The sequence below is a fragment of the Mastomys coucha genome, unplaced genomic scaffold (assembly GCF_008632895.1).
Source record: "Mastomys coucha isolate ucsf_1 unplaced genomic scaffold, UCSF_Mcou_1 pScaffold7, whole genome shotgun sequence".
Lineage (NCBI taxonomy): Eukaryota > Metazoa > Chordata > Mammalia > Rodentia > Muridae > Mastomys > Mastomys coucha.
The window spans coordinates 73,624,315-73,635,047 of NW_022196913.1; the positions used below are offsets into that span (position 1 = coordinate 73,624,315).

A 10,733-nucleotide genomic window follows, 5' to 3' on the forward strand; every position below is an offset into this window, starting at 1 on the left:
CACAATCTTAATTGATGATGGATGCTAAGTGTTCTGAGCATTATGCACAATTTAGGAGCTGAACAGTGTACTTCTGTCCTCAGAGGTGAAATAGTGGATATAAAAATATGGACTACTTTATAACATGTGGTCCCTGGAGCCAGGTTCTCGTGGATAGATAACCTGTGGACCAGCAGGATGGCTCAGCAGGATAGGGTGCTTGCCACCAAGTCTGACAACCTGAGTTTGATTCTCAGTACCCTATGGTGGAAGGAAAGAACCAGCTCTCTTAGGTTGTCCTCTGACCTCCACATGTGTGCCATTACACATGTGCCCATGTGCATGCGCAAGTACACAGAGTAAATAAAGTTGAATAATAAAAAAAGACAGTAGTGTAGCCCTCTTCCTCCAAAGACAGTCTTTCTCGTTAGCTCATGACGGCCTGGGATTTGTTATCTTCCTGCTCAGGCTCCCAGGCAGGGACTGCAGGTTTAAATACAATGCCTGGTTCTTCCTCCAAAGACAGTCTTTCTCTGTAGCTCATGCTGGCCTGGGATTTGTTATCCTCCTGCTCAGGCTCCCAGGCAGGGACTGCAGGTTTAAACACAGTGCCTGGTTCATATTGTACCTTTCTTCCCCACACATTTTTTTTTGTTTGTTTGTTTTCTTACAGTGATTAACATATTAACTGTACGGCTACTCTGTGATATTCCATACATGCTTGCCTTATGTGTTGATAGCCCATCTGTCTACCCGTGCCCCACAGTCTCCTCCCCAGACACCTTCCCATATCCTCTAAGGAACAATATTTGAAGGTTTTGAAATGGAATGGTTTTTTAAAAAAATATTTATATCTATTTTATGTATGTGAGTTCATTATTGCTATCTTCAGACACACCAGAAGAGGGCATCAGATCCCATTACAGATGGTTGTGAGCCACCATGTGGTTGCTGGAAATTGAACTCAGGACCTCTGGAAGAGCAGAGGTCTTAACTGCTGAGCCATCTCTCCAGCCCTTTTTTTTTTTTTTTTAATAGGCAACAATAATGTTGCATTTTTAACTTGAATAAGTTTAGCAGCTTAGCTATAAGTATATTAGTATAGAACATATTGTTATGATTTTAAGTGCTAACTATAAGCATATACTGTTCCTATTTTTTACCTGTAGCCAAAATTTTTATTAAAACCTGTGAGTGAGCATCTTTTGGTTAGTTTAAGCATTACTCTGCTAGAGATGGTAAGAGCTATGTCTGTGTAGACTGCTAGGTTTGCGCACATAATTACAATTTTAGCAATTTTGCCTAGTGCAAGGAACAGTTAATCATTTAGGAAGGGGACTTTATTTTAATTGTTCCTCTTAATTATTTTATTAGGAAAATCTTTGTTTGCTTTTTCTTCAGTACTGAGTATTGACTTGAGGGTTTTAGGCAGTCTACAAAGCACTCTGTCACTGAGCTGCATTCCCGACAGTTAGGCGTATTTAAATATGTGCCCCGTGCCTGTGTTCCGATTAGGAAACAAAGCTTGCAGCTTCTCGGGCCATGTCCCATGTCCCCCACAGCTCTCAGCTCTCCTCCTAAAGTATCGCCAGTATGATTTGGTGTTTGTTACCGCTGTGCATGCTCTCATAGCTTTAGCAGATGCTTTTATCTCTGTTAGTACACGTTTTTAATCTATATGCCTATTGTGTATATGGGTCTGCAACCAGTTGTATTTACTGGATATCGAGTTTTTCCCCATGTTAACTGAAGTTTCATTCATTCAGTTTTACTATTGTTTGGTGTTTGGTTGTAGGATTCTCTTAACATGTATTTATCAATTTTCCTTGTGCTGGGCTTTAAGCTTGTTTCTCATTCCCCTATGCAGACAGTTAAGCAATTTCCGCTTCAGGTTAGTAAACTGACAGGGCCCCTTGGCTTTTCTGTTAGATCTACCGAGGTGCGAGAGTCGGTGGATTAAAAGAGGCTACAGTGCATTCTCAGTACAGACGGTCTCCTAACATCCCAGGCGATTTCCCAGACTGCCGTGCCGGGGTTCTGTTTGCTGAAGATGAAGCTAAGGATCTTCTAGAGAAGTACAAACGGTAAGGAAAGAATTGTTCTTCCGGTGTGGTCCCGGGGCTGTGAGGTGCCTGCTTTCCTTGTCCAATACCTTGGGGATGGCTTCAGTAACTGTGGATAGTGTAAAGCCTTTCCTTGCCTTCTCTGTTACCAAGAAGTGCTTTGAGCCAGGGCATCCTTTTTGGCCCTGTAGAGGCCCATCTGGTCCAGCCCTTCTCTACGTTATTTTCTGACTTCAGTGATGGATGTCTGAACTACAGACATGCACCTCAGATACTTGCTATGGATCTCATTACTGTCCTGCTCGGATCCCCATTCTTACAGAAATTATACTTTTAAAAAACCTGGTTTTGGAATAGTACCAATTTATTAAAGTTAACGAAACCATGGAAGTCGGTAAAACACTTTAAACTGGTACAGTTCTGCCATCCAAAGAGATACGCATTGTTTTTAATGTTTTAGTATTATCCTTGTAGCCTTTCCTCATATATATATATATTTTTTTTTTTTTTCATTGGAAATGAGTGAATAAAAGGCCTTATTTCTGTTATATAGAGAAGTCCAGGTGAACCATAGGAACCCATGTACCCATTAAATTGTAGGCTCCTGGAAACACAGAAACTCTGTGTTTGTGGTACTTGTGGATCCAGCCATGGGTGGTGTACACTGGACCTCTCTAACATTTGTTGTTTGATAATTGAATGTTGCTGTGGCTTTGCTGGGAGTTCCTGTTCACAAACAGAGGTAGTGTGTGTGTGTGTGTGTGTGTGTGTGTGTGTGTGTGTGTGTGTGTGCATCTCTGTGTCTGTAGGGTTGGCTAGCTTTCTAGCCATTTGTTGAATGATAGACAGATGTTAGTGGATAAGTTGTGACCTGATCCTGGATCAGCTTCCCAGTAGTTCTGTGCCGTATGCCTGTGTGCTGTCCGTGCTGTATGTCTGTGTGCTGTCCGTGCTGTATGTATGTCTGTGTGCTGTCTGTGCTGTATGTCTGTGTGCTGTCCGTGCTGTATGTATGTCTGTGTGCTGTCTGTGCCGTATGTATGTCTGTGTGCTGTCCATGCTGTGTGGCTGAGAGTCCTGTAACTGAGAATGTTTATTATTGATTATTTAGAGTCTTTCATGTATATTCTGTATAGGTACAAAACCTCCCAAATAAAAGAATGGTGTTATCCATACTACTTTGAAACCTGACCTTTTTATTTAACCAGTGTGTAGGTTTCCCTATATCAATAAATAATGATCATACACCAAATGTTGGCAGACTGTTTTGTAGAGGGCCAAATGATGTGTACTTCTGACTGTAGCTATGGTGCAGGGTGGGAGTTCCGAGCGGCCATGTAAGGCTGAAGCATGGATGTCTCGTCAGCGGCCTTGTAGGGTGCCTCTGTTCTGTCCTGTGCTTCGGGGAACCTTTCCCTAAACCCATCTCTATATTTGTCTGAATCATTCATTCATCTAGCACTTATTTATTTCAAGTCTCCTGTTGGGTCCAACGCCACTTAGGCGCTGTGGTGTTGGCACGGAATAAACTAATGTTAGTTTCTTCTTTACTTTATTTGGTCACGTCATACATCTATGCAGTGTCCTGTGATTGTATTTACTGCCTCATAGTCCTCTCTTACCACCTGCCCAGTCCTCTGACCTCCTTTTCCCCAGCTCCTCCTCCTGTTTTCCTGACTTTTTACTTTTGACTCATTGATTTAATTCGGGTTGCTTGTCTGGGTGTGGCTGTGGCTGTGGCCTTGGGTATAGGCTGTTTTTACAGGATCATAGGCCACTTAATAATTGCTGTACCACTGAAGAAGATGACTCCTTCGGCAACTCGTCAACAGCTCCTCAGAGCCAGGAGCCCTCCCATAGCCATGTGGGGAGTTTTGTTCTCTTCGTTTTTTTCAAGACAGGGTTTCTCTGTGTACCCCAGGCTGTCCTGGAGCTCACTTGGTAGACCAGGCTGGCCTTTGCCTCCCAAATGTTAGGGTTAAAGGTGTATGCCACCACTGCCTGGCTTAAAAGCACATATCATATCCTCACCCCACCCACCCCACTCCCACTCCCTGGACTTTTGACTGGCTTGGTCTTTGTAGGTAGCCTCTGTGTGTCTGAGACTTGCGTCCGCTCTTTCAGTTCTGTCTTTCTGTCCCACTGTTCCCGGACCTGTGAGGGAATGATGCACGTGTTTATGGCCAAGCACCCAGTGGTCATGGATTCTCGGGACTTTGGCTAGTTATAAGACTGCATTTGTTGTCACCCACTGCAAACAGAAGCTTCTCTGGTCACGGCCAGGTGCCGCACAGTCTGAGAGCATAGACACGGGTACTGAGAAGGCAGTTTGACTGACTACAGAATTTAGTGGAACATGAGTCGTTTGATTCTTCCCGAGAGACTGGTTTACTGTGAAGCCTTTCCCTCAACTGTGACCTGGAGTGTCCCACCACCCTCCAGAAGTCCGACACCGTGATCACTTTCCTACGCGTCCTTCCACGTACGGTGTCTGTACACAGAGTTTTGCAGGCACACACTTGTTCTTACTCTTCCTGATTCTTTTGTTGTTGGGTGGGGAGTGAGGGAGAAGCTTCACTGTATCCCTGACTCAGAGCCTTTGAAATCTACAGGGATGGCATGCCCAGGCCCAGACCATGGACTTGGAGCTCTCAAGATCAGTACTGAAGTGCTGCACATATTTGTAGATGTGTTATCTTTTATAAAAAACAAAACAAAACAACCAAAGATCTGGGCTGGAGAGATGACTCAGCAGTGAAGAGCACTAGCTGCTCTTCCAGAGGTCCTGAGTTCAATTCCCAACAACCACATGATGGCTCACAACCATCTGCAATGGGATCTGATGCCCTCTTCTAGTGTGTTAGTGATAGCATACTTATGTACATCAAACAAAGAAACAAGAAAATCCCACAAAGATCTGGTCATGGTGGTGTGCACCTTTAAACCTAGCACTAGGAAGGCAGAGGCAGGCGGGAAGGTGTGTGTGTGTGTGTGTGTGTGTGTGTGTGTGTGTGTGTGTATGTTTTATTTGGAGATGTATTATAATGATCATGGCTGTTTTAATGATCATGTCTCTACTCTTCAATAATTCAAATTTTTTTTTTTTTTTCGTTAGACGCCCTCCTGCTAAAAGGCCCAACTATGTTAAGCTTGGCACGCTGGCTCCTTTCTCTTGTCCCTGGGAAGAGCTGACTCGGGACTGGGAATCCAGGGTTCATGCCCAAGAGGCAGCAATTATAGCTTCAATGCCTGGTGCTCAGGAGACTGACCTAAGACGGCTTGGAGTGCCTTCTGTCCCCAAAGAGATCTGCCAACTATCTAATGAGGCAGGCATAGCCGAAAACCAACCCAGGAAGCCAGAAGTTATAGGCTGTCAAGTGCAGACAGGGGCCAAAGTGGCCCTGGAATGGAATGCCAGTGAGGACCACATGGCTACCACAGGTAGCCAGCTCTGTGTTGTTCGGTAAGTGCAGGCAGCTACCAGATACATTTCGAATAGTTTTCCATATTGAACATGCTCTAGGTGTGAACATACCATTGTTTCTGTATGCTAACTCATGACTCTCTGAAAAGGGGAGCTGTTCCTTTGATGTTTCATAGAGAGCCTAGGGAAGCAGTTTAATACATGATTTGAGACCTGGTACTAACTTATGAAATGGTTGAAAATACTCTCCTCGGCCAGGTGGCCCTGATTGGTGACAAGCCTCTGTTCTGAGCCAGCCTCTCCAGTTCTTGTGAATTGTGTGGCTGTGAGATGGGCCAGTAGCCGTTCCTCATGGCAGGGTGGAGACGCTTTTCTTCCATGTTCAATGAACACTGCTCACTCAGTACCTGATAGTGTACTTTCCTATTAAGTAATCTCTTCGTTCATCTTATTTATCTTAAGATTCTTAGATCCCTCTTTCTTCTCAAACTCTCATCCTCTTGCTTTAATTATAAACCCTATTTATTTTATTATTATAAACCCTATCTACTTTATTTTTCTGAATGCCTTATTTTTTTCTCTGGCCCAATTCTATAATCTTTACTCTTAGTTTGAGATGAGAGACATGAAAAGATTATTAGAACTAAATATATATTATGCTTTACATGGTTTTTAATTTTGTATGTCTCTTACCTCATGTAGGAGTAGGAAGCTACTGAAGCAACTGTCGTCCTGGTGCGGGCCCAGTTCTGAGGTCAGGCGGGCTCCCTGCAGAGGCCAGCAAGAGTTGACTAGAGAGGCCTGCTTGTCCATTCTGGGTGATTTCCCCAGAGCCCTGGTGTGGGTCAGCTTGTCCCTGCTCAGGAAGGGCAGCCCAGAGCCACGCACCATGATCTGTGTTCCCTCCAAAGAGGACCTGCTCCAGCTCAGTCAGGGTCAGGGCTACCATGGGCCCTGGGAATCCAGACACAGTGACCCATTTAAAAGCCTGGTTCTGAAGGAGAAAGAAAAGAAGAAAAAGGAGAAGAGGAAGACTGGGGAGCACAGGGCCTCCAAGGGCCCGGCAGCAGGGGCGCCCACAGCTGGGCAGGAAGCTCTGACTCAGGGGCTGTGGTCAGGCCCCCTTCCAGGACTAACTTCACACTGCTCCAGGGTCCTCCTAGGCTTTGTAACACAGGGAGATTTTTCTATGGCTGTCGGCTGTGGGGAAGCCTTAGGGTTTGTTAGTATGACCGGCTTGCTGGAAATGTTGTCCAGCCAGTCAGCAGCCACGAGGGGCCTGGTGCTGCTGCGGCCTCCAACCTCACTGCAGTATCGGTTTGCAAGAATTACCATCGAGGTGTGAATTTGAGTTTACAGCCTGGTCTTAAATTATAACTATTTTTGTCAAATCTCACACAGAGTCCTGGCTGTCTCTGTCATCATCTGATTTAAAATCTACTGTGGAGCTGCTTGGAAAACAAGAATTAAAATTATATAATTATGTGGATGATGATCTGTTTATAGTCTGAATCTTTTCCATCTTTTCCTGTCCTGGGAATATGCTTAATTGCTTAACATGCTAGCTGAATACTTTATATTAAAAATGTTGCAGTCACATAATGTGCAACAATAACTGTTAACAGTTTTTTTTCTAAGGAAGAGACTGTAGGATCCTGGGGTATAGCTCAGTGGTCAAGCTCTTTCATGTATGAAGGGCTGGGTTTGAGCCTAGCATCAGAGAGCTAAAGAAACAGGCAGATGCCTGCTGTAGCTGCCTGGGCCCTGCGTCCGAGGCCCAGGTTGTGTGGCTGCACACAGTTATGTCTTGTTGAGCTAACATCTTGTGCAGTAAAGAAATCACACGTTGCTGCCTGCGTATTGTCAGGTGGGCTGAGCGCGACACAGTGCGCTGCACTCCCTGGTGATGCTTTGTTGTTTCTTAACCTTTCAAAAAATGTCATGGAAATACTACTCTTTATGAGCTTGTCAAAATTGTCTGGCTGATCTTTAGCTAGAGAACTTTCTGGAACTATTAAGGAGATCTTGGGTACTGCATAGCCTGTGGGCTGCAATATGGATGGCTGCCACCCTCATGACTTCATATACAACACCAAGAGTGATAGAGTGGAATGCCCAGTTAGTTAAGCCCAATCAGTGCTTCGGAGAACATATAAAAGTTGTATGCAGATACAGGGAAGATTAGCACAGCCCCTGTTTGAGGATGACACACAGGTTCGTGAAGCAACAAGAGAAAATATTTTGATTAAAAAAACCATCTGGTTAAAAAACAAAGAACATTGTTTTTACAGATGATTTCTGGAGACCATGAAGGTTCAGTTTTTCAAAATATGTTCAGTTAAATATGATAACAAAGCAAAACCCAAGGTCAGGTTGATTTAAGATTATTTAGGTTAAGCAAAAACATTTTTTTGGAGGGCTGGAAAGATGGTTCAGCGGTTAAGATCACCACATGTTCTTCCAAAGGTCCTGAGTTCAATTCCCAGCAACCTCATGATGGTTCACAAATATCTGTAATGAGATCTGGCCTCTTCTGGCCTGCAGGCATACACGCAGGCACAGTGCTGTATACATAATAAATAACTAAATCTTTAAAATTTTTTTCTTTTTGTAATTAAAGGATTTCTGGAACTTCAGTGTGGCAGTGGACATTGGGAGTCTCCAGGAAGTAGACAAGAGTACATAATATTTTTCTATCTCTTTGATCTTATCTTTTTTGGATGAACATTTTGTAGGACCAGTTAGTAAAGACATGCTCTGGTTTGTGTGGCTGGGACACATGACAGCACCCTCAGCAGGGTGACGGGAACAGCAGGCCACACCAGTGCAGTCAGGGTTCACTGGAGGTCTTGAAAGGAGGTGGGAACGAGCTCTTTGGGTGGTCCAGTAAGTGCCACTAGGGCTCTTTTTCTCCTTGGAGATCGCTGACACCGGTTGGAAAAAAAAGGCAATAGGTCTTACGGTTGAGGCTTGAGCCACCCCAGCCTCCTTCAGTGTCCAACTCGAATGAGCTGAAGGAAAAAAAGAAGGGTAAGTGCAATCTGTAAACAGGAAAACAGGATGTCAGTAGCAGGTATGGATGGACGGTTACACAGTTGCTTTGTAGGCGGAATGCCACTTTGTTGCTTAGCCAGGTCCCTGGCAAGTCTGAGCATGCTGTGTGGCTCCCCAGCTGCTCTCCTTCTGGGGATGACACTTCTGCAGTTGCTGTACTCTCTGGTAGGTCAGAGCCATGCAATGAAAGGGCTGGTCCGCACTGCCCAATCTCTAGAGCACTGGTCCTGGCAACAGTTCTCTTGAGCAGGTGAACCTGGGAAGAGCTGGGCTGTGTCCACTGCAGATTCCTCATGCATATTTGCATAATGGAGACAGCACGGGAGGAGTCTGGCTTTCAGAATCTTGCACAGCCACTGCCCTCCATACCCATCGTCCAGGAAACATGCCTTTTTTTGGACATAACTTTTTGAAAGAGTGGTGGTCTGTCAGAGAGATCCAAATCCCTCAAAGAAAAAGACTGGTAGGGTGCCTGTTCTCTATAGCAATGGAACGGAGACATGGAGTAAGTGACAATGGCTTCTGTCCTCTTATTGAGGGGCAAGGGTGTCAAGGTCCACAAAGCCAGGTGCTGTCCTAAAAGTTGAACACTTGGATCAGTTACATAGAGCCATATAAGACAGAATTAATTCTGGGTGATTTTATTTTGCATTTTTGGGGGGAGGGTGTATGCTGTTATGTAGTCCTAGCTATTCTAGAACCAGGCTGGCCTTGAATTCAGAGGTTCAACTGCCTCTGCCTCCTGAGTACTGGTGCTGGGATTAGAGGGCTGCATCACCATTCCCAGCTTCTGGGTCATAGTCTTTAAAATGTCATATGAAATGTTAATTTCAAGATCTGTTAGAGACAAGCCTGCAGAAACACCTGTAAAAGATTGTCCACGGTAAGCCGCCAGGTATGCCTGTGGGGTTAATTGAAACAGGAAGACCTGCTGCTGTGGATAGCACCATACAGCGGGATGGGACCCTGAGCTGCATAAAGAGGAGAACGTGGTCTGAGCCATGGTATCTGGCCATCATTCTCTTTTCCTGATTGTGAATGGGGTGTGATCAGATGCTTCGCTCCAGTTGCCTGACGTCCTTGCTATGATGGGGTGTATTCCTGAGCTGTGAGCCAGGATAAACCCTTTCTCCTTTGGGTGGCTCTTGTCGGGGTGGTGGCAGCTACGGGCAGAAACAGACCGTGAATGCCAGTTGATTGTCTTCATCAGGAAAATCAGAGAGCAAAGAACAGCGGTACGCATTTGTTGGTGGTTTGAGACTGGATCTTTGCAGCCATTTTCTTACCTCAACTATGAACTGCTGCTGTGTCTAGCACAGAATTTCTTTTCCCAGGCTGGCCTCAACTCCTGGCTCAGCCTTCAGAGTATTTTGATTTCCTGTACTGCTGCACCTGGTTAAAAACAACTAATTTAGATCACCTGACTTCCACCATCCAGATGAGGACTACCACTAGCTTTCTGGAGCTATCCATGTAGACATCCAGATACAAATGAATGGGCATCTTTTAAGAGAAAGAAATGTAGGGTTTATAATTGTTTAAATGAAAACCTATGCTCACATAATAAGTATGCTTGCACATGCACACTGACCCGTGCACATTCACACACTTGCACACATACAAACAGATGCACTTATGCACGCATGTACTTGCACATCTATGTGTGTGTACCACACACACACACACACACACACACACACACACACACACACACACAGTGTTAGTTGCAGATGTCAAAACAGCAGGTCAGTTACACAGTTCTGGGCAGGTCTCCCCAGAACTACAGAATGTCGTTTCATCTCTGGCTTGTCTGCATGAGAATCACCTGAGAGCCCAAGCCTCAGTTCTGAAATCCGTCATCTCCTGCTGAGCTGAAGCATGGACATGTTAACTGCTCTCTGGGTCCTTAGGATATGCCACTCCAGCTGGGGCCTGAGAGGCCTGCCTCTTTGGACCCTCTGACTTCAGAGACCTGTGAATGAGTAATGCAGTCTCAGATGTCTCATAACTCCTGTCTGCTTAGCCAGCTTCATCTACACTAAGAAACTGTATCCCTCTATGACATCAGCTCTCCTGAGATGTTGACATCTAGGTAGAAACTTAATGAGACATTGTGGTCCAGAGTGGAACTTCTACCTGGGACAAAACTTATTTAAAAACAAAACAATGGACCAACCAAAGCAAAAACCAGCCTGTCTGGTACTTGTGTGATT

General features: G+C 44.9%; 1 protein-coding gene and 1 non-coding gene across 2 annotated transcripts in view; both read left to right on the forward strand.

Annotated features, from left to right (window-relative positions):
- The window catches only part of Pop1 (POP1 homolog, ribonuclease P/MRP subunit), a 28,876-nt gene extending 21,918 nt beyond the window's left edge, over positions 1 to 6,958 (forward strand). Inside the window, exons 14-16 of the mRNA XM_031358907.1 lie at positions 1,909 to 2,063; positions 5,158 to 5,505; positions 6,169 to 6,958. Of these exons, the coding sequence (XP_031214767.1) occupies positions 1,909 to 2,063; positions 5,158 to 5,505; positions 6,169 to 6,811 (1,146 nt within the window). The 3' untranslated portion in view covers positions 6,812 to 6,958. The remainder of the gene's footprint in view (positions 1 to 1,908; positions 2,064 to 5,157; positions 5,506 to 6,168) is intronic.
- Positions 6,959 to 7,602: 644 nt separating this feature from the next.
- On the forward strand, positions 7,603 to 7,708 carry LOC116082866. The gene has a single exon (XR_004115489.1). It is a non-coding gene; the product is annotated as a U6 spliceosomal RNA (small nuclear RNA).
- The last annotated feature ends 3,025 nt before the right edge of the window (positions 7,709 to 10,733 follow it).